General features: G+C 39.5%; 1 protein-coding gene across 2 annotated transcripts in view; it reads right to left on the bottom strand.

Moving 5' to 3' along the window:
* The window catches only part of LCMT1 (leucine carboxyl methyltransferase 1), a 96,737-nt gene that overhangs the window by 57,090 nt on the left and 15,000 nt on the right, over nt 1–24,647 (bottom strand). Inside the window, exons 2-3 of one of the 2 annotated variants that reach the window (XM_053556554.1) lie at nt 6,329–6,420; nt 3,680–3,801 (exon numbers count right to left, since the gene is read on the bottom strand). In XM_053556554.1, the coding sequence (XP_053412529.1) occupies nt 3,680–3,801; nt 6,329–6,420 (214 nt within the window). The remainder of the gene's footprint in view (nt 1–3,679; nt 3,802–6,328; nt 6,421–24,647) is intronic. The other variant, XM_053556555.1, reaches the window with a different exon arrangement.

The following is a 24,647-nucleotide window of genomic DNA, read 5'->3' on the forward strand; positions in this document are numbered from 1 at the left end:
CTCAGACCATCATGGAATAAAACTTGAATTGAGTAACAACAGGAATCTGCATACCCATACAAAAACATGGAAGTTAAATAACCTTATGCTGAATGATAGCTGGGTCAGAGATGAGATTAAGAAAGAAATCACCAATTTTTTGGAACAAAATGACAATGAAGACACAAACTATCAGAACCTATGGGACACTGCAAAGGCAGTTCTAAGAGGGAAATTTATAGCACTGCAAGCCTTCCTCAAGAGAACGGAAAGAGAGGAAGTTAACAACTTAATGGGACATCTCACGCAACTGCAAAAGGAAGAACATTCCAACCCCAAACCCAGTAGAAGAAAAGAAATAACCAAAATTAGAGCAGAATTAAATGAAATTGAAAACAAAAGAATAATACAACAGATCAATCAATCAAAAAGCTGGTTTTTTGAAAAGGTCAATAAAATAGATAAACCTCTGGCCAACCTAATCAGGAAAAAAAGAGTAAAATCTCTAATATCATCAATCAGAAACAACAAACGAAATAACCACAGACTCATCAGAAATCCAAAAAATCCTTAATGAATATTACAAGAAACTTTATTCTCAGAAATATGAAAATCTGAAGGAAATAGACCGATACTTGGAAGCACGCCACCTTCCAAGACTTAACCAGAATCAAGTGGAAATGTTGAACAGACCCATATCAAGTTCAGAAATAGCATCAACTATACAAAACCTCCCTAAAAAGAAAAGCCCGGGAACAGATGGTTTCACGTCAGAATTCTACCAAACATTTAAAGAGGAATTAGTACCTATATTACTCAACCTGTTCCAAAATGTAGAAAAAGAAGGAAGACTACTCAACACGTTCTATGAAGCAAACATCACCCTGATCCCCAAACCAGGAAAAGACCCAACAAGAAAAGAAAATTATAGACCAATTTCACTAATGAATATAGATGCAAAAATATTCAACAAGATCCTAACAAACAGAATCCAGCAACACATCAAACAAATTATACATCATGACCAAGTTGGTTTTATCCCAGGGTCTCAAGGCTGGTTCAATATACGTAAATCTATAAATGTAATTCAGCACATAAACAAATTAAAAAACAAAGACCATATGATTCTCTCAATTGATGCAGAAAAAGCTTTTGATAATATCCAGCATCCCTTCATGATCAGAACACTCAAGAAAATTGGTCTAGAAGGGACTTTTCTTAAACTGATAGAGGCTATCTACAGCAAACCCACAGCCAATATCATATTGAATGGAGTTAAATTGGAATCATTTCCACTCAGATCAGGAACCAGACAAGGCTGCCCATTGTCTCCATTGCTTTTCAACATTGTAATGGAAGTTTTAGCCACCGCAATTAGGGAAGAAAAGGCGATCAAGGGTATCCATATAGGGTCAGAAGAGATCAAACTCTCGCTCTTCGCAGATGATATGATTGTGTATCTGGAAAACACTAGGGACTCTACTACAAAACTCCTAGAAGTGATCAAGGAATACAGCAGCGTCTCAGGTTACAAAATCAACATTCATAAATCGGTAGCCTTTATATACACCAACAACAGTCAAATTGAAAAAGCAGTTAAGGACTCTATCCCATTCACAATAGTGCCAAAGAAGATGAAATATTTGGGAATTTACCTAACAAAAGACGTGAAAGATCTCTATAAAGAGAACTATGAAACTTTAAGAAAAGAAATAGGTGAAAATGTTAACAAATGGAAAAACATACCATGCTCATGGCTAGGAAGAATCAACATTATCAAAATGTCCATACTACCCAAAGCAATATATAATTTCAACGCACTCCCTATTAAAGCTCCACTGTCATATTTTAAAGATCTTGAAAAAACATTACTTCGTTTTATATGGAATCAGAAAAAACCTCGAATAGCCAAGACATTACTCAGAAATAAAAACAAAACAGGAGGAATCACACTACCAGACCTCAGACTTTACTACAAATCGATAGTGATCAAAACAGCATGGTATTGGCACAAAAACAGAGAAGTAGATATCTGGAACAGAATAGAGAACCAAGAGATGAATCCAGCTACTTACCGCTATTTGATTTTTGACAAGCCAATTAAAAACATTCAGTGGGGAAAAGATTCCCTATTTAACAAATGGTGCTGGGTGAACTGGCTGGCAACCTGCAGAAGACTGAAATTGGACCCACACCTTTCACCATTAACTAAGACAGACTCTCATTGGATTAAAGATTTAAACTTAAGACATGAAACTATAAAAATACTAGAGGAGAATGCAGGGAAAACCCTTGAAGAAATTGGTCTGGGTGAGTATTTCATGAGGAGAACCCCCCGGGCAATTGAAGCAGCTTCAAAAATACACTACTGGGACTTGATCAAACTAAAAAGCTTCTGCACAGCTAAGAACACAGTAAGCAGAGCAAGCAGACAGCCCTCAGAATGGGAGAAGATATTTGCAGGGTATATCTCTGACAAAGGTTTAATAACCAGAATCCACAGAGAACTCAAACGCATCAGCAAGAAGAAAAAAACAAGGGATCCCATTGCAGGCTGGGCAAGGGATTTGAAGAGAAACTTCTCTGAAGAAGACAGGCGCACGGCCTTCAGACATATGAAAAAATGCTCATCATCTTTAATCATCAGAGAAATGCAAATCAAAACTACTTTGAGATATCATCTAACTCCAATGAGACTAGCCTATATCACAAAATCTCAAGACCAGAGATGTTGGCGTGGATGCGGAGAAAAGGGAACACTTCTGCACTGCTGGTGGGAATGCAAATTAATACACTCCTTTTGGAAAGATATATGGAGAACACTCAGAGATTTAAAAATAGATCTGCCATTCAATCCTGTAATCCCTCTGCTGGGCATATACCCAGAAGACCAAAAATCACAACATAACAAAGATATTTGTACCAGAATGTTTATTGCAGCGCAATTCATAATAGCTAAGTCATGGAAAAAGCCCAAGTGCCCATCGATCCACGAATGGATTAATAAATTGTGGTATATGTATACCATGGAATACTATGCAGCCTTAAAGAAAGATGGAGACTTTACCTCTTTCACGTTTACATGGATGGAGCTGGAACATATTCTTCTTAGTAAAGTATCCCAAGAATGGAAGAAAAAATACCCAATGTACACAGCCCTACTATGAAACTAATTTGGGACTCTCACATGAAAGCTATAACCCAGCTACAACTTAACAATAGGGGGAAGTGGGAAAGGGGGGGGGTAGGTGGAGGGAGGGGAATCGGTGGGATCACACCTGTGGTGCATTATTACAGGGGTATTTGCGAAACTTAGTAAATGTAGAATGTAAATGTTTTGGCACAGTAACTGAGATAACGCCGGAAAGGCTATGTTAACCACTGTGATAAAAATGTGTCAAATGGCTTATGAAGTGAGTGTATGATGCCCCATAATCATATCATTGTATACAGTTATGATTTAATAAAAAAAAAAAAAAAAAAGAAAAACAGCCGGGCGTTGTGGCGGGCACCTGTAGTCCCAGCTACTTGGGAGGCTGAGGCAAAAGAATTGCTTAACCCCAAGAGTTTGAAGTTGCTGTGAGGTGTAATACCACAGCACTCTACCTAGAGTGACATAGAGAGACTCTGTCTCAAAAAGAAGAAAAAGAAAAAAGACAAATTAAACAATCAGGGAGGGAAGAGGAGAATTTTAATTTACCTTTAATTTCCAGAAGGTGGTATCCATCCCAGCCCCAAGGTTGAGAATTTGACAATGACATTCTGTTTTCCGTAGAAATGCCTTTATAAGCTGATTGACACCATGGACTCGAGCAAAATATCCTGAGATAGGGACAGACAAAAAAGCTATCATCCAGTGACGAAAGAAGTTATCTGTATAAAACCCAAACCACCAGAAGAGAAAAACAGACAACACCTGCCTTTCTTCAGTGTCAGAGGTTTACCTCAAGACTTTATGGGAGAAATAACCTTAAAATTGTTTCTCTTTTTCATAAGGTATCTGAACCAAAATGCATATAATCTACTTAATGCAGGAATTAACTACCTTTAAAAAAATGTCTAATAGTTTCACGTACAACAGGCAAATGTTTCATATCAAAATATCTGATCCAAATGTCTCTCTTGGAAATGTGCTTTCATAGCTACAGTGAAAGCCACACAGGACCCTGGTAAAACACAAAATTGTGAGAATATATAGAAAATATTATAACATTTTGGGCCAGGAAATTGGGAAGATGAATGTTAAAGCAAAGAAAGCCACATTGCTTATACTGTTGCTATCATCTCTACCCTAAATGGGTCAGTATCTCTACATAAAATGGCATGGGTGGGGGTTGGGAGTAGGGTAAGCAAATGGTGCCTAACAAAACGACTTGTTAAGCATTGGGGTGAAGGGCTGGGGAAAGGGAGATGAGAAAAGAAGAAGAAAGGAAAACAAAGTCCATCTGCATTCCAAAGCTCTCCTGCTTAAAGTGTGTGTGTGATATGGGGGCAAGACATGATTGCAAGAGGGACTTTACCTAACAATTGCAATCAGTGTAACTGGCTTATTGTACCCTCAATGAATCCCCAACAATAAAAAAAAAAAAAAAGATAAAAAAAAAAAAAAAAAAAAAGTGTGTGTGTGACTATTAATAGAATACGACTAGTTTAAGAAAAAAATATGAGAGTAGCATGTAGAAACTTTTGCTGCAATATGGCAGAGATTACGTCTATCCAAGCCACTAATGAACAATTTACAATTGTATTTTGTATCTTTTTCATTTTTTTCTAGTAAATCATTTGTACTGTATTTTACAGAGATATGTGTGATGGATTAGATATTGGGGGGAACCATCCTCACCACACACAATAGGAGAGTGGGAGGCACTATCCTATTGGACTGGACTGCAAACCAGAAGTTCAAATCCAGAGAGAGGAAGGCTGGCAAGCTGACAAGCTGCCAGCAGGGATTGGGGGTAGGTGTCCATCCTGGCCTCAGCAGCATTTGTTAGAAGATTTGGAGGGAGTGCAAAGCAAAATACATGTTCTTAGGAACCATCACTTTAAAATTTCTTTGAGTTCCTTAAAGAACTCAGTACAGGAGCCATCTTTAGAGCCAACATTCCCAACAGAAACAAGAATTACAGTCATTTGGTCAATTTCTCCATCTGACTGAGAAGTCATGCTCTAGTCTCAAATCCTTGGACTTCCTTAATGGAAATTACTTGCAGATCCTAATCGTGTTAGTAACCCTATCACAGAACCAAAAAAAAGCAATTCTCCATCTCCTCCCTCTCAGGTTCCATACTGCTAAGGCAGAAAAGAGCTGAATTTCTCTCTTTCCTGTAAACTCTAAACTTGCCTGCAAAAGAGGAACCAGTGGTCCAGACAGCACATACACACCCGGAAACAACTTAGGTCTTGGGAGTTTATAAGAAGCAGGCATCGGAAACTGCACTCTGAAGCCATATTTTAGACATGCTCCTGAACAAGCTACCTGTTGGTACAAGCTTCAAAAGGGCTTAAATGGCCAACACCATTCATACCGTGAGACAGGAAAGGAAAATAAATCTTTCAGAATCTTGAGAGCCAGATCTTCTAAGCCTAGGCCTACTACCGTCAGCATCTCAGAGAAGACCTCCTTCATCTGAGAATTACAAGGTCTGACAACACTCTCCCTGTGACCTCCAGTGAAGGATGTCAACAGCTGTGGAAAACCCACATCCTTCAGACTTACAACCCTCAGGCTATACAGCAAGGCAGGATCCTCACAATCTCCATCCCTAGGGAAGATCAGAAAGAGACGAGAGGGGTGAAAACTCAGATATGCTCAACGTGAAATACACAAATTCCTTCAGAAAGTCTCCTCACAGAATAGCCCAATTAAATCCACAGAAATAGTCCACACATCTAGATGAGCTGTAGGCAAAACGAAGCCCTCTACCAAAACAGAGTAAATCATCGTCTTCATGTCAGTTTTATAAAAGTTTTACATTTATTTTAATCAGTATAAGAGCAGGAATGTGGCCGGGGGAAGTTTTATTTATAATTTTAAAATTAAAAGAAAAGTAATTCTTGAAAAGAAAAGTTCACAGAAGATCCACATATTTTAAGCATATGAAAATGATGATCAACCTCATCTATAAATAAGAATATAAAATAAAATAATAAGATGGTATTTTTCATTTATCAGATTAACAAAGAATAAAAAGCTTCATGATATACACCATGCTGGTGAGGATGCTAGAAATAAACACTTTCACCTACTGTTGGAAAGGGTGCATTCTGGAACTCCCCGTAAGAATCAATCTCTACAACCTGAGGCGTTCTGGCTGGGGAGATGATGGGGAGGGAGATGGTCACTTGCCTCTGTTAATTTCAGGGGCCTTCCTCTCTTTAGTCAGTCTCACAAAGTGCTGGATATAAGGGTCATGCCAGTAGCCGATGCTTACTGCAAACCTGCGGGGATGGAAAAGGAGACAGGTGAGGAGAGATGTGCAGGTTCAGGCCAAGGTTCCAGGGCCCAGGGCAAGAACCAGAGGAAAATCACCCAGCTCAAAAGGCCAACATTACAAATATAAAGACTCATCCATCCATTCATCAATATCACATTTCCCACAGTGGTCATTTCTCATCACTCTTTCCTCATGTTGCTAACCTCTTTTTCCCAGGGCCCTAAACACCAAACAACATCACCCAATACTTCATACAGAAGACTTGCAGCCATGTATTCACTCAGCTAACTCACAGGCCAGAGGTAGTCAGATAACTACTAAACAAAATGTTCTGAGCCCAGGGGAATGGAGACTCAGAAATATCTGGCAAACATCACTAAACCTTAAGTATTTCTACTGACTCTGAATTAGGTGCCAGTCATTTCACACTTAGGGAGGTCACAGTGAAGAAACCACAAATGAACAAAACATGTATTGCTTGGGGAAAATGCTATAGTAATCTATTCCCTCTAACCCAGTCCGCACTAAGAAATTAAAACTTAAGTGTTTCAAGCCTGGAAGCTGAAGCCCTGATTACCATTGGAAGCCTTCTAGTAACCATGAGTAAAAGCAGCTTTAGTACAACTGAGAAATCATTAAAAAAAACCTGGATCCCTAAAGCTATTAGGGATCGCTAAAGCTATTCTCAGCTGCAGTGGGCCAGAAGACTTCCCTACCTCTACATACAGGTTTTGTGGATAAGAAGTGTCTTCCTGTTAAGCCAATTTAAGTTGAGTTTTTGTTACTTGTAGCCTGAAGTATCCTAATTGATACCCTGTATAATAATCCCAGTATCATGCTGCTTGATAGGTAAGCTGAAATTTAAGGGGTGTGTGTCATGTCTTTAAGATAGATCCTAAGCTCCCAGAATTAGATGATATAGCTGTTCATTATGTCTACCGACAAGCCTTACTTCTGTCTTGACTACAATAGGTGCTGAATAATGTGCAGACACGTATCCCACGCCTCTCTCATCCACAGACACCCATAGAGAAGCACATGTGTTCAGCTACTCTATGCACAACCCAACACTGACACGTGCAAAATATTCACTAATAGATAGGATTTCCGACACAAGCTGTTTGTCCAAAGAACCATACCCGATGGCTGTTGCATTCCTGGCCAGGGGCCCAGCATGGCACTAGTGGGCCTGCTCGCCTTCACCTATTTTGGCACGTGGGCTGCCGCTCCCGTTAACAGGATAACTGCAGTGCCGCCTCTGTGCCGCTGGATCCTCTGTCGGCGAGGTTTGCAACCCATTCTACCCCCAGAGCCGTGGGAAAGAACCAGTGAGGAAGGTGCATCCCACGGGCCATGTGGCTGCACAAGAAGAGAGTGGCAGCGGAGCTGCCAGTGTCAAGAAAAGAGGCATTGTAGGCGGAGACAAGATGGCTGGCTGAAGCCAGCTTTCCACAGAGGCTCCCGTCCAGAAGGAGAAGTAAAGGACAGAAATTCAGTAAGTAACCTGGTGGATTAGTGATGCACCAAGAGAGAACGTTGAAGAACACATATCAACCCCACTGAGGTGAGCTGTGACCCCAAAGATACAAACAAAAGCTGAGACTTCAACCCAAAGTAACTGTTTCGCTAGGGTCGGACAGAGATCAGCTGAAAACAAGACAGAGCCACTTAGCCGCACGACACGAAACAGGTCCCCAGGTTCTTAGGCCGTAGCACTGTACGAGTCCTCGGCAAAGCTCCAGGGGAAAAGTCAAACGATGTAAAATAATCATGGAGCAAAATCAACAGAAAAACTCTGGTAACATGAATAGCCAGAATAGATCAACCTCCCCAAGGAAAGATATGGTAGATGTAACTGAAGATCCCATTCATAAATAACTGGCCAAGATGTCAGAAATCGAATTCAGAATTTGAATTGCAAACAAGATTAATAGAATAGAGGAAAATTTGGAATTAGAAATTCAAGGAGAAATTAAAAAGTCAGAATAGAAATTCGAGGAGAAATTCAAGTTGTCTCAAGAATTTAACAAATTTAAAGACAAAACCACCAAAGATTTTAATGCACTGAAGCAAGAACTTGCAGTCCTCAAAGATTTGAAAAATACAGTAGAATCCCTCAGTAACAGAGTGGAGCAAGCAGAAGAAAGAATTTCTGACATTGAAGACAAAGATTTTGAATGCTCCCAAACTCTCAAAAAGGAAGAGAAATGGAGAGCGAAAATGGATCATTCTCTCAGAGAGCTCTGGGATAATTCAAAGAAGGCTAATATCTGCCTCATTAGAATCCCCGAAAGTGATGAAGTGGCCTCGCTAGGCACAGAGGCCCTTCTCCATGAAATGATGAAAGAATTTTCCAGACATGCCAAGAGATTCTGAAATTCAGATAGCACACAGTTTCAGAACCCTGCACGACTCAGTCTGAATAAGACATTCCCCAGGCATATCATAATTAACTTCACTAAAGTTAATATGAAGGAGAAAATTCTGAAAGCAGCCAGACGTAAGAAACCCATTACCTACAAAGGGAAGAATATTAGAATGACTGCAGATCTCTCTGCTGAAACTTTTCAAGCCAGAAGAGGGTGCTCATCGACTTTTAATCGCCTAAAGCAAAATAACTTTCAACCCCAGATCCTGTATCCAGCTAAATTGAGTTTCATTTATGATGTAGAAATGAAATACTTTAATAACATTCATATGTTGAAGAAATTTGCCATAACCAAACCAGCTCTTCAGGATATTCTCAGACCTATCCTCCATAATGACCAGCCCAATCCTCTACCACAAAAGTAAACTCACTCAGAAACTTTTGATCAAACTCCAACTTCCACAGTGGCGAAAGGATTAAAAATGTCCACTGAACTTTCATAAAACTCGATACCCAAAATTTTACCAGACTTATCAATATTCTCTATTAAAGCGAATGGATTAAACTGTCCTCTAAAGAGGCACAGGTTGGCTGACTGGATACAAAAACTCAGGCCAGATATATGCTACATACAAGAATCACATCTCACCTTAAAAGATAATATAGACTCTGGGTGAAAGATTGCTCGTCCATATTTCAGGTAAATGGTAATCAGAAAAAAGCAGGTGTTGCAATTCTATTTCCAGACACAACAGGCTTTAAACCAACAAAAGTAAAGAAGGATAAGAATGGTCACTTCATATTTGTTAAGGGTAATACTCAATATGATGAGATTTCAATTATGAATATTTATGCACCCAACCAGAATGCACCTCGATTTATAAGAGAAACTCTAACAGTTTCCTTGATTTCCTCCAGCTCCATAATAGTTGGAGATTTCAACACTCCTTTGGCAGTGTTGGATAGATCCTCCAAAAAAAAGCTGAGCAAAGAAATTTTAGATTTAAACCTAACCATCCAACATTTGGATTTAGCAGACATCTACAGAACATTTCATCCCAACAAAACTGAATACACATACTTCTCATCAGCCCACGGAATATACTCCAAAATCGATCACATCTTAGGTCACAAGTCTAACCTCAGTAAATTTAAAGGAATAGAAATTATTCTCTGCATCTTATCGGACCACCATGTAATAAAAGTTGAATTCAGTAACAACAGGAATCTGCATACTCATACAAAAACATGAAAGTTAAATAACCTTATGCTGAATGACAGCTGGGTCAGAGATGAGATCAAGAAGGAAACCACAGAATTTTTGGAACAAAACGACAATGAAGACACGAATTATCAGAACCTCTGGGATACTGCAAAGGCAGTCCTAAGAGGGAAATTTATAGCACTGCAAGCCTTCCTCAAGAGAACGGAAAGAGAGGAAGTTAACAACTTAATGGGACATCTCAAGCAACTGGAAAAGGAAGAACATTCCAACCCCAAACCCAGTAGAAGAAAAGAAATAACCAAAATTAGAGCAGAATTAAATGAAATTGAAAACAAAAGAATTATACAGCAGATCAATAAATCAAAAAGTTGTTTTTTTGAAAAGGTCAATAAAATAGACAAACCTTTAGCCAACCTAACCAGGAAAAAAAGAGTAAAATCTCTACTCTCATCAATCAGAAATGACAAACACGAAACAACAGACTACTCAGAAATTCAAAAAATCATTAATGAATATTACAAGAAACTTTATTCTCAGAAATATGAAAATCTGAAGGAAACTGACCATACTTGGAAGCACGTCACCTTCCAAGACTTAGCCAGAATCAAGTGGAAATTTTGAACAGGCCAATATCAAGTTCTGAAATAGGATCAACTATACAAAATCTCCCTAAAAAGAAAAGCCTGGGAGATGGCTTTTCAGATGGCTTCACGTCAGAATTCTACCAAACCTTTAAAGAGGAACTAGTACCTATATTACTCAACCTGTTCCAAAATGTAGAAAAAGAAGGAAGACTACCCAACACGTTCTATGAAGCAAACATCACCCTGATCCCCAAACCAGGAAAAGACCCAACAAGAAAAAATTATAGACCAATATCACTAATGAATATAGATGCAAAAATATTCAACAAGATCCTAACAAACAGAATCCAGCAACACATCAAACAAATTATACATCATGACCAAGTTAGCTTTATCCCAGGGTCTCAAGGCTGGTTCAATATATGTAAATCTATAAGTATAATTCAGCACATAAACAAATTAAAAAACAAAGACCATATGATTCTCTCAATTGATGCAGAAAAAGCTTTTGATTAATATCCAGCATCCCTTCATGATCAGAACACTTAAGATAATTGGTATAGAAGGGACATTTCTCAAACTGATAGAGGCCATCTATAGCAAACCCACAGCCAATATCATATTGAATGAAGTTAAATTGAAATCATTTCCACTCAGATCAGGAGTCAGACAAGGCTGCCCATTGTCTCCACTGCTCTTTAACACTGTAATGGAAGTTTTAGCCACCACAATTAGGGAAGAAAAGGCAATCAAGGGTATCCATATAGGGTCAGAAGAGACCAAACTTTCGCTCTTCGCAGATGATATGATTGTATATCTGGAAAACACCAGGGATTCTACTACAAAACACTTAGAAGTGATCAAGGAATATAGCAGCGTCTCAGGTTACAAAATCAACATTCATAAATCGGTAGCCTTTATATATACCAACAATAGTCAAGCTGAGAAAACAGTTAAGGACTCGTATTCCATTTACAGTAGTGCCAAAGAAGATGAACTATTTGGGAGTTTATCTAACAAAGGACGTGAAAGATCTCTATAAAGAGAACTATGAAACTCTAAGAAAAGAAACAGCTGAAGATGTTAACACATGGAAAATCATACCATGCTCATGGCTGGGAAAAATCAACATTGTTAAAATGTCTATACTACCCAAAGCAATATACAATTTTAATGCAATCCCTATTAAAGCTCCACTGTCATACTTTAAAGATCTTGAAAAAATAATACTTCGATTTATATGGAATCAGAAAAAAACCTCAAACAGCCAAACATTACTCAGAAATAAAATAAAACAAAGCAGGAGGAATCATGCTACCGGACCTCAGACTATACTATAAATCAATAGTGATCAAAACAGCATGGTACTGGCACAAAAACAGAGAAGTAGATGTCTGGAACAGAATAGAGAACCAAGAGATGAACCCAGCTACTTACCGTTACTTGATCTTTGACAAGACAATTAAAAACATTCAGTGGGGAAAAGATTCCCTATTTAACAAATGGTGCTGGGTGAACTGGCTGGCAACCTGTAGAAGACTGAAACTGGACCCACACCTTTCACCATTAACTAAGATAGACTCTCACTGGATTAAAGATTTAAACTTAAGACACGGAACTATAAAAGTACTAGAAGAGAGTGCAGGGAAAACCCTGGAAGAAATCGGTCTGGGCGAGTATTTTATGAGGAGGACCCCCTGGGCAATTGAAGCAGCTTCAAAAATACACTACTGGACTTGATCAAGCTAAAAAGCTTCTGCACAGCCAAGAACACAGTAAGCAAAGCAAGCAAACAGCCCTCAGAAGATATTTGCAGGTTATGTCTCCAACAAAGTTTTAATAACCAGAATCAACAGAGAACTCAAACGTATTAGCAAGAAAAGAACAAGTGATCCCATCGCAGGCTGGGCAAGGGACTTGATGAGAAATTTCTCTGAAGAAGACAGGTGCACGGCCTACAGACACATGAAAAAATGCTCATCATCTTTAATCATCAGAGAAATGCAAATCAAAACTACTTTGAGATATCATCTAACTCCAGTAAGATTAGCCCATATCACAAAATCCCAAAACCAGAGATGTTGGCATGGATGTGGAGAAAAGGGAACAGTTCTACACTGCTGGCAGGAATACAAATTTATACATTCCTTTTGGAAAGATGTTTGGAGAACACTTAGAGATCTAAAAATAGATCTGCCGTTCAATCCTATAATTCCTCTATTAGGTATATACCCAGAAGACCAAAAATCACGTCATAACAAAGATATTTTTACCAGAATGTTTATTGCAGCCCAATTCATAATTGATAAGTCAGGGAAAAAGCCCAAGTGCCCATCGATCCACGAATGGATTAATAAACTGTGGTATATGTACACCATGGAATATTATGCAGCCTTAAAGAAAGATGGAGACTTTACCTCTTTCATGTTTACATGGATGGAGCTGGAACATATTCTTCTTAGTAAAGTATCTCAAGATGGAAGAAAAAGTATCCAATGTACTCAGCCCTACTATGAAACTAATTTATGGCTTTTATATGAAAGCTATAACTCAGTTATAACCTAAGAATATGGGAAAGGGGGAGAGGGAGGGGAGGGGAGGGGGACGATGGGTAGAGGGAGGGTGATCGGTGGGATTACACCTGTGGTGCATCTTACAAGGGTACATGTGAATCTTAGTAAATGTAGAATATAAATGTCTTAACACAATAACTAAGAAATTACCAGGAAGGCTATGTTAACCAGTGTGATGAAAATGTGTCAAATAGTCTATAAAACCAGTGTATGGTGCCCCATGATCGCATTAATGTACACAGCTATGATTTAAGGAAAAAAAACAAACAAACAAAGAGGCATACCCACAGAGTTTTATAAAGATAAACCTGTTCAGTTATCTAATTTGTATTTTTTAAACCATGAGTTATGATCCATTAATTTAAAACCAATTAGTTTGGAAAAGTACATTTTTTTTTTTTTTTACGATTTTTTTATTTTTTTTTGTAGAGACAGAGTCTCACTTTATGGCCCTCGGTAGAGTGCCATGGCCTCACACAGCTCACAGCAACCTCCAACTCCTGGGCTTAAGCGATTCTCTTGCCTCAGCCTCCCAGGTAGCTGGGACTACAGGCACCCGCCACAACCCCCGGCTATTTTTTGGTTGCAGTTTGGCCGGGGCTGGGTTTGAACCCGTCACCCTTGGTATATGGGGCCGGCGCCTTACCGACAAGTACATTTTTAAATAAAGCAAAATAGAATAAAATAGGAAAAAGCACATATTGCACATAGTAAGAAGACTTTGGCGAAACCTTGTTTCAAATGTATGTTGAGGGTGTAAGTATAATGAACTGATTTCAAAGCAATCATCTAGTGCCATCTAGTGGTAAAATCTACGTCTGCAGTTGAAACAAGAATGGCAGACTAGTAACTGCATACATGAAAATGCTCATCCCAATTTTAAGGGTTGAAAGGGGCCTTAGAAATGATGTAGCCAATCCCAACACAAGAATACCTTCAAGACCAGGTCACTGACCACTCTTCTTGATTACTACAGTCATTCCACTGCATAAAAAGAAAAAGTCTCAGGGCCACCCCTACCCAACTCCTTACAAAAGAGAGAAAGTAAAAGCCTCAGGCACCTGTGAAGAACTGGCTCAACAGATAATTAACAAAATTCCTTACTAACCTACCATGAGCAAGGACAGACTGTAGCTAAAACCAATGCCTCTCTAATTCCACAATAATGAATTACAACTTTATCTTACAGGTAACAGGAGACAAGACACAATCATATATCTTTCTCTCTACCCAGGGACATTTACATAATTGTTCCTTCTTTACTTTATTTATTTATTTGTTTTTGAGACAGAGTCTCAAGCTGTTGCCCTGTGTAGAGTGCGTGGTGTCACAGCTCACAGCAACCTCCAACTCTTGGGCTTAAGAGATTCTCTTGCCTCAGCCTCCCAAGTAGCTGGGACTACAGGCACCCACCACAATGCCCAGCTATGTTTTGGTTGTAGTTCTCATTGTTGTTTGGTGGGCCAAGGCTGGATTTGAACCCACCAGTTCTGGTGTACGTGTCTGGCGCCTTAGCCACTTGAGCTACAGGCGCCAAGCCAATTGTTCCTTCTTTAATTCCCTTATTTTTATATAAAATATAAATTTCTTGTGCCTCAAAAGAACATAATCACTTTGAATTACCAGCCCCGCCTCACCTTTCCCTTTTCTCTGCATGCCCTTAAAATGGTGAAGGTACCAACTTCCCTTTCAGAAAAACAAAAAGCCACAGCTTGTCTGCAGTTCGTGTTTTTCCCAGGAACATTATCAAAATCTCCAGGATTGAGATTTTTGCCTCATTTTCTTGCATTAACAACTGTTAAGCAACTCTGAGGAAAGTTGATCAATTTGCCTCTTTCTGGGAGCCATAATTTATGGGACTTAATACTGCTCTCTAGGAGGGGGAAAAAAAGCAGTTTCCATTCTTTTCAAGTTCAGATTATTCAAAACTATTCAATACAACTCATTTGGTCAAACAACATCTGAGTATCTGCTAACTCCTTGACACTGGGGATACCATGGTCAACGAGGAGGAGGAGAAAGACACAAATCATTGAAAGATTTTACAAGGAATGATGGTACAACTAGTAAAGAGGAGGAAGGTAAAAAGGGGAAGGTGAACCCTGGAGAATGAGAGAAAATATAATAGCTGTCCAAAAGGCATTCCAGATAAGCAGTGCAACAGAGAGAAATGCTCTGGGTGGACAGACAGTGAGCCCTCCGGCAGCACAAAGGAGACCTGAGGGCTGGAGATCAATGAGAATCAAGAAAGCCAAGAGAACCTGGAAAGGAGGGTGGAGGGAGCAGAATCAGACGCCCAGGGCCTGGCAGGTGTCTGTGTCTGTTGCTGACCTCAAGAGCATACTATCCATGGTTAGCATTATACAGGACAAAGAGGTGGTGCGAGGCCATAAGACATGACACAAATATATCTAATCACTAATTCCCACCAATTCTCACTTCCTAATGCTTCTAACATTTGTCTTTTTCCATTCCTTAAAGCCAAGTAACTGTAAGAGTTTCCCGTGCCCCTGAGAAAAAAAGGATCTCACTGTTTGGCCTTTCAGAGTGGCCAAGATACAAAAACTGAGGCCACACTGTTGGGCCCTACTGAGGGTAGTGCTGAGGGAGATAAGCATTAAGTTTCAGGATTTCAGCCACTGATCAGAGAGTAACTCATCAAATCAGAGTGTATCTATACAATGAAATACTAACCAGTCATTTAAAATGTAAGCTAGAAAAATTAGACCCAGCAAAAATATATGTCGTATAGGTGCCTATTTGTGTACCTATGTTACATAGAGAATCACCAGGGGATTAACACCAAACTATTAATAACTATCTCTCAGATTTCTTGCATTTATCTTGTCATCTATATTTTCTAAATTTTCAATACTAACCATATGACATATTTCATCAACTGTAAGATGGCATCAACTAAAAAATGAACCACCAAGAAAGAAAAAACAGTGAAAATTAAATCAACTTACTCGTATTCCCTGCAATTTTAATTTTGTGGTTACCAAAAGATTTCTGAACTTATTTAAACTGATTATCTTATCTGTCTCTTACAAACATAAAAAAGAAAAAAATGTAGCAAGACTTCATCTCTATACACAAATTTAAAAAATTACTGGGTCATGGTGGTATAAACCTTACAGTCCTAGCTAATGGGAGGCAGAGGTGGAAGGATAGCTTGCGCCTGGTAGTTTGAGGCTATACTAAGGTAGGACCGCACCACTGTATGCCAGCCTGGGCAACAGAGTGAGACAGGGATACATTCTGAGAAATGCATCATTAGGTAACTTCATCATTGTGTGATCAACAACTGTATTTACAGATAACTAGATGGTAGAAGTCTAATACACATCAAGACTGTATGAATAACCTATTGCTCCTAGGCTACAAACCTCTACAACATGTTTTCTGTACTGAACACCATAGGCAACTGCAACTAAGTATTTGTGTATCTAAACATAGAAAAGGTAAAGTCAAAAAACACTGTATAGGCTGGGTGCAGTGGCTCACACCCATAACCCCAGCACTTGGGAGGTCAAGGAGGGTGGATTGCCTGAGCTCACAGGTTTGAGACCAGCCTTAGCCAGAGCAAGACTTCATCTCTAAAACATAGCTGGGCTTTGTGGCGGGCGCCTGTAGTGCCAGCTACCTGGGAGGCAGAGGCAAGAGAATACCTTAAGCCCAAGAGTTTGAGGTTGGTGTGAGTTGTGATGGCACAGCACTCTACGGAGGGTGGCAAAATGAGACTCTGTCTCAAAAAAATAAAAAAGTAAAAAATAAAATAATACTGTATAAAAGATTAAAAAAAAATGGGGGGTGGGGGTAGAGCAAGATGGCGGCCGAGTAACAGCTTCCCTGCAATAGGCATGGTGAGTCTGGGGAGATAAGACTCCAGGCAACTCCGGCTGGTGGGATCTGCCTATAATCATCCCTTTGAGGATACAGGGAGTCAGCAAGGGATTTCTGGACCCCAAAAGGAGGACAAAAACAGTGGAAAACTGGCAAGTGGTTGCATGTGCCCGATCGACCTAATCCCACCGGCAACCATAAGTACAAGCAGCAGTGAGACTGCAAACCGGAAAGGCCTTATCCATGAACTGTTTCAGTGTTTTTGCACTTGGCACTCAGTTGAACTGCCTTGGGAAGACCTTGAGCAGGAGTGTGGACAACTTTGGGCACTGCCTAGGGCCCCAGACTGAGCCACTGAGCAGGACGGAGCTAATAGTATTCGGCTGTGGGCCGCAGGAAGCCATTGTGAGAGAACTGCCCTGGCAAGCTCTGCCCTCAAGGTCCCAGACCAAGTATCGCGTGGGAGCTATTAACCTAGTGACTGAGTAGCCTAAAGGTAGGGACCAAGCTGCCTTAGACCCTAAACCCTCAGGGGCAGAGTAAGACCGGTTTTGGCACACTAGAGCCTCGGGCTGTCGCCCTGGGTAGAGTGCCATGGCGTCACAGCTCATAGCAACCTCAAACTCCTGGGCTTGGCACCACACACACCTCCATAAGAGCTGTGCCCGCCAGGCCTCCGCATGCCCTGACCAGGAACTGCAAGAACCACACAACCCCGCATCCTCCCTCCCTCCTATACCCTCCCTGCCTCCACACAGGCCCGCTTGTCTGTCCAGGGACACTGGAAAGCCGTGTACCCTCCGGAGCCCTCCCTGCCTCTGCGCAGAGCCCTGCACTTGGCCAGAGACTGCTGGAGCCTTGGGCTCTCTGTGCCAAACTCACTGGGCGCCAGGCACTCCCAGAACCATGCCTACCGCTTCCTGTCCTGTTGCTGGATCTGGGTGTGTCACACTCTGGAGCTGCTTCCACAACCAGAACTCCCTAGCTGGGGCATCCGCAGAGGAACTACACAGGGTCACTCCCTACAAAAATCCAGCAACAATAGAGTGACCGCGCTGGGGTCTAATCTTAGAGAGACACCTGCCCAAATTTGAGGACGGCCAGAGGCAACAGTGCAAAACAATCATGAGGCAAAATCAACAGAAAAACTCTGGCAATATGAACAATCAGAGTACATCAACTCCCCCAAGGATCAATGGGACAGACACAGCACAAGATCCCATGCACAAACAAATAGCTGAGATGTCAGAAATCAAATTCAGAATCTGGATAGCAAATAAAATTGAATTAGAATTCCTAGCAGTAACCCAAAAGATACCTCAAGAATTCAACGAATTCAAAGACCAAATGACCAAAGATATTGACACATTGAGACAAGAAGCTGCAGCCCTCAAAGATCTGAGAAACACAGTAGAATCCCTCAGCAACAGAATGGAGCAAGCAGAAGAAAGGATTTCTGACATTGAAGACAAAGCTTTCGAACACTCCCAAACTCTCAAAGAGGAAGAGAAATGGAGTGCAAAAACAGATCACTCTCTCATAGAGCTCTGGGACAATTCGAAGAAAACCAATATTCGTCTTATAGGGATCCCCGAAAGTGACGAAGTGACTTCACAAGGCACAGAGTCTCTTCTCCATGAGATTATGAAGGAGAACTTTCCAGACATGCCAAGAGATTCTGAAATTCAGATAGCAGACAGTTTCAGAACTCCAGCACATCTCAACCCAAATAAGAAATCCCCCAGAGACATCATAATCAATTTCAGTAAAGTTAATACAAAGGAGAAAATTCTGAAAGCAGCCAGATGAAAGAAAACCATCACCTACAAGGGCAAGAATATTAGAATAACTGCAGATCTCTCTGCTGAAACCTTTCAAGCTAGAAGAGGATGGTCATCGACTTTTAATCTCCTAAAACAAAATAACTTTCAACCTAGGATCCTGTACCCAGCTAAACTGAGTTTCATTTATGATGGAGAAATTAAATATTTCAATGACATTCACATGTTGAAGAAATTTGCCATAACTAAACCAGTTCTCCAGGATATTTTCATACCTATCCTCCATAAAGACAAGCGTAATCCCCTACCACAACACTAAACCCACCCAGAAAATTCTGATCAAATTCCAACTTCCACAGTCACAAAAGAATTAAAAATGTCCACCGAACTCTCGAAAGGCTTATCAATATTCTCAATTAATGTGAATAGTTTAAATTGCCCTCTAAAGAGGCACAGGTTGGCTGACTGGATACAAAAACTCAAGCCAGATATCTGCTGCATACAAGAATCGCATCTTACATTAAAAGACAAATATAGACTCAAGATGAAGGGATGGTCATCAATACTCCAGGCAAATGGAAAGCAGAAAAAAGCAGGCATTGCTATCCTATTCGCAGACGCAATATGCTTTAAACCAACCGAAATAAGGAAAAATAAGGATGGACCCTTCATATTTGTTAAAGGTAATACTCAATATGATGAGATTTCAATTATTAATGTTTATGCACCCAACCAGAACACACCTCAATTTATAAGAGAAACTCCAACAGACATGAGCAACTTGATTTCCTCCACTTCCATAGTAGTTGGAGATTTTAACACCCCTTTAGCAGTGCTGGACAGATCCTCCAAAAAGAAGCTAAGCAAAGAAATTTTAGATTTAAACTTAACCATTCAACATCTGGACTTAACAGACATCTACAGAACATTTCATCCCAACAAAACTGCATATACATTCCTCTCATCAGCCCACGGGACATACTCCAAAATCGACCACATCCTAGGCCACAAATCTAACCTCAGCAAATTTAAAAAAAATAGAAATTATTCCTTGCATCTTCTCAGATCATCATGGAATAAAAGTTGAACTCAATAACAACAGGAACCTGCATACCCATACAAAAACATGGAAGCTAAACAACCTCATGCTGAAGGATAGATGAGTTATAGACAAGATTAAGAAGGAAATCACCCAATTTTTGGAAAACAACAACAATCAAGACACGACTAATCAGAACCTCTGAGATACTGCAAAGGCAGTCCTAAGAGGGAAATTTATAGCACTGCAAGCCTTCCTCAAGAAAACGGAAAGAGAGGAAGTTAATAACTTAATGGGACATCTCAAGCAACTGGAGAAGGAAGAACACTCCAACCCCAAACCCAATAGAAGAAAAGAAATAACCAAAATTAGAGCAGAATTAAACGAAACTGAAAACAAAAGAATTATACAACAGATCAATAAATCCAAAAATTGGTTTTTTGAAAAGATCAATAAAATAGATAAACCTTTGGCCAACCTAACCAGGATAAAAAAAGTAAAATCTCTAATTTCAACAATCAGAAATGGTAACGATGAAATAACAACAGACCCCTCAGAAATTCAAAAAATCCTTAACGAATATTACAAGAAACTCTACTCTCAGAAATATGAAAATCTGAAAGAAATACACCAATACCTGGAGTACGCCACCTACCAAGACTTAGCCAGAACGAAGTGGAAATGTTGAACAGGCCTATATCAAGTTCTGAAATAGCATCAACTATACAAAATCTCCCTAAAAAGAAAAGCCCAGGACCAGATGGCTTTGCGTCAGAATTCTACCAAACCTTCAAAGAAGAACTAGTACCTATATTACTAAACCTCTTCCAAAATATAGAAAAAGAAGGAATATTACCCAACACATTCTACGAAGCAAACATCACCTTGATCCCCAACCAGAGAAAGACCCAACAAGAAAAGAAAATTACAGACCAATATCACTAATGAATATTGATGTTAAAATACTCAATAACATCCTCACAAACAATATCCAACAACACATCAAAAAAATTATACACCATGACCAACTGGGATTTATCCCAGGGTCTCAAGGCTGGTTCAATATACGTAAATCTATAAATGTAATTCAACACATAAACAAACTAAAAAATAAGGACCATATGATTCTTTTAATTGATGCAGAAAAAGCTTTTTATAATATCCAGCATCCCTTCATGATCAGAACACTTAAGAAAATTGGTAGAGAAGGGACATTTCTTAAACTAATAGAGGCCATCTACAACAAACCCACAGCCAATATCGTATTGAATGGAGTTAAATTGAAATCATTTCCACTTAGATCAGGAACCAGGCAAGGTTTCCCATTGTCTCCATTGCTCTTTAACATTATAATGGAAGTTTTAGCCATTGCAATTAGGGAAGAAAATGCGATCAAGGGTATCCACATAGGGTCCAGAAGAGATCAAACTTTCACTCTTCACAGATGATATGATCGGATATCTGGAAAACACTAGGGACTCTACTACAAAACTTTTAGAAGTGATCAAGGAATACAGCAATGTCTCAGGCTACAAAATCAACACCCATAAATCTATAGCCTTTATATATACCAACAACAACCAAGCTGAAAAAACAGTCAAGGACTCTATTCCTTTCACAGTAGTGCCAAAGAAGATGAAATATTTGGGAGTATACCTAACAAAGAACATGAAAGATCTCTACAAAGAGAACTATGAAACTTTAAGAAAAGAAATAGCTGAAGATGTTAACAAATGGAAAAACATACCATGCTCATGGCTGGGAAGAATCAACATTGTTAAAATGTCTATACTACCCAAAGCTATATATAATTTTAATGCAATTCCTATTGAAACTCCATTGTCATACTTTAAAGATGTTGAAAAAATAATACTTTGTTTTATATGGAATCAGAAAAACCTCGAATAGCCAAAACATTACTCAGCAATAAAAACAAAGCAGGAGGAATTACACTACCAGACTTGAGACCGTACTATAAATCGATAGTGATCAAAACAGCATGGTACTGGCACAAAAACAGAGAAGTAGATGTCTGGAACAGAATAGAGAACCAAGAGATGAATCCAGCCACTTAACCGTTATTTGATCTTTGACAAGCCAATTAAAAACATTCAATAGGGAAAAGACTCCCTATTTAACAAATGATGTTGGGTAAACTGGCTGGCAACCTGTAAAAGATTGAAACTGGACCCACACCTTTCACCATTAACTAAGATAGACTCTCACTGGGTAAAAGATTTAAACTTAAGACATGAAACTATAAAAATACTTGAAGAAAGTGCAGGGAAAACTCTCGAAAGAATCAGCCTGGGTGAATATTTTATGAGGAGGACTCCCCAGGCAATTGAAGCAGTATCAAAAATACACTACTGGGACCTGATCAAATTGAAAAGTTTCTGCACAGCCAAGAACATAGTAAGTAAAGCAAGCAGACAGCCCTCAGAATGGGAGAAAATATTTGCAGGTAATACCTCCAATAAAGGTCCAATAACCAGAATCCACAGAGAACTCAAACATATTAGCAAGAAAAGAACAAGTGATCCCATCTCAGGGTGGGCAAGGGACTTGAAGAGAAACTTTTCTAAAGCAGACAGATGCACGATCTACAAACACATGAAAAAAAGCTCATCATCCTTAATCATCAGAGAAATGCAAATCAAAACTACTCTGAGATATCACCTAACTCCAGTAAGAGTAGCCCACATAACAAAATCCCAAAACCAGAGAAGTTGGCGTGGATGTGGAGAAAAGGGCACACTTCTATACTGCTGGTGGGAATGCACACTAATACGTTCCTTCTGGAAGGATGTTTGGAGAATACTTATAGACCTAAAAATAGACCTGCCACTCGATCCTATAATTCCTTCACTAGGTTTATACCCAGAAGACCAAAAATCACAACATAACAAAGGCATCTGTACCAGAATGTTTACTGCAGCCCAATTCATAATTGCTAAGTCATGGAAGAAGCCCAAGTGCCCATCGACCCACGAATGGACTAGCAAATTGTGGTACATGTATACCATGGAATATTATGCAGCCTTAAAGAAAGATGGAGACTTTACCTCTTTCATGTTTACATGGATGGAGCTGGAACATATTCTTCTTAGCAAAGTATCTCAGGAATGGAAGAAAAAGTATCCAATGTTCTCAGTCTTACTATGAAGCTAATTTATAGCTTTCATATAAAGGCTATAATCCAACTATAGCACAAGACTATGGGGAAAGGGCCAAGGAAGGGGAAGGGAGGGGGGAGGTTAGGATAGAGGAAGGGTAATGGGTGTGGCCACACCTACCGTGCATCTTAGAATAGGTACAGGCGAAACTTACTAAATGCAGAATACAAATGTCTACATACAATAACTAAGAAAATGCCATGAAGGCTACGCTGAACAGTCTGATGAGAATATTTCATATTGTATATGAAACCAGCACATTGTACCCCTTGGTTGCACTAATGTACACAGCTATGAATTAATGATAAAAAAAATTAAAATAAAATAAAATAAAAGATAAAAAATGGTACACTTGTATGGAGCCTGCAGTACTAGAAGTTGCGCTGGGTGATTCAGTGAGTGAGTGGTGAGTGAAGTGAAGACACAGGATGTTACTGTCCACTACTATAGACTTTATAAACACTACACACTTAGGCTACACTCAATTTATAAAACAAAACTTTTTCTTCCATAATAAATTAACCTTAGCTTACTGTGACATTTTTACTTTATAAACTTTAAATTTTTAATCTTTTGGACTGTTTTGTAATAACACTTAGCTTAAAACAAAAACACACTGTACAGCTGTACAAAAATATGCTTCTTTATATCCAAATTTTAAAAACATCTTCTATTTTTACATTTTATGTTTTTCATTTCTTAAATTTTGTTAAAATCAGGCACAAATATGTACATTAGCCTAGGCATACATAGGGTCAGAGTCATCAATATCACTGTCTTCCAACTGCACATCTTGTGCCACTAAAAGGTCTTCAGGGGCAGAAACATGCACAGAGCTGTCATCTCCTCTGCTAACAGTGCTTTCTTCTGAAATGCCTCCTGAAGGACCTGCCTAAGGCTATTTTACAATCAGCATTGTTTTAAGTATAAGGTATATATTCCAAAATAATCAGTGTAATACCTACATAAACCACTATCAGTTATTTATTATAATTTTTAAGTATTATGCACTGTACATAGTAGTGACAGGAATTTTTCAGCCTTTTTTTTTAAGAGGCAGTCTCACTTTATCATCATAGCGTGCCTCAGTAGAGTGCTGTGGCATCACAGCTCACAGCAACCTCCAAATCCTGTACTTAGGCAATTCTCTTCCCTCAGTCTTCTAAGTAGCTGGGACTACAGGTGCCCGCCACAACCCCTGGCTATTTTTTTTGTTGCAGTATGGCCAGGGCCAAGTTCAAACCTGCCATCCTCAGTATTTGGGATGGTGCCCTACCCACTGAGCCACAGGCACAGCCCTTTTCAGCTCCTTTATAATCTTATGGGATCACCATGGTGTACATGGTCCACTAAACAAAATATATGACCATAAATATTCATAATTGCAAAAATCAACTATTCTTAGCTTTAAAATTTCAAGTATGGGGGGGTGGGGAGAGGAGTAAGATGGCGGCCGAATAACAGCTTCCTTGCAACTAGACTCAGTAAAGTCTAGGGAGAGAAGACTCCAGGCATCTCTGGCTTGTGGGATCTGCCCAGAAACATCCCTTTGGGGACACAGGGAGTCAGTGTGGACCTCTGGACCCCATGAGGAGGACAAAAGCAGTGGAGAACTGGCAAGTGGTGTGTGTGTTCACTT

Source organism: Nycticebus coucang, chromosome 12, assembly GCF_027406575.1.
Source record: "Nycticebus coucang isolate mNycCou1 chromosome 12, mNycCou1.pri, whole genome shotgun sequence".
In the NCBI taxonomy this organism is placed as follows: domain Eukaryota; kingdom Metazoa; phylum Chordata; class Mammalia; order Primates; family Lorisidae; genus Nycticebus; species Nycticebus coucang.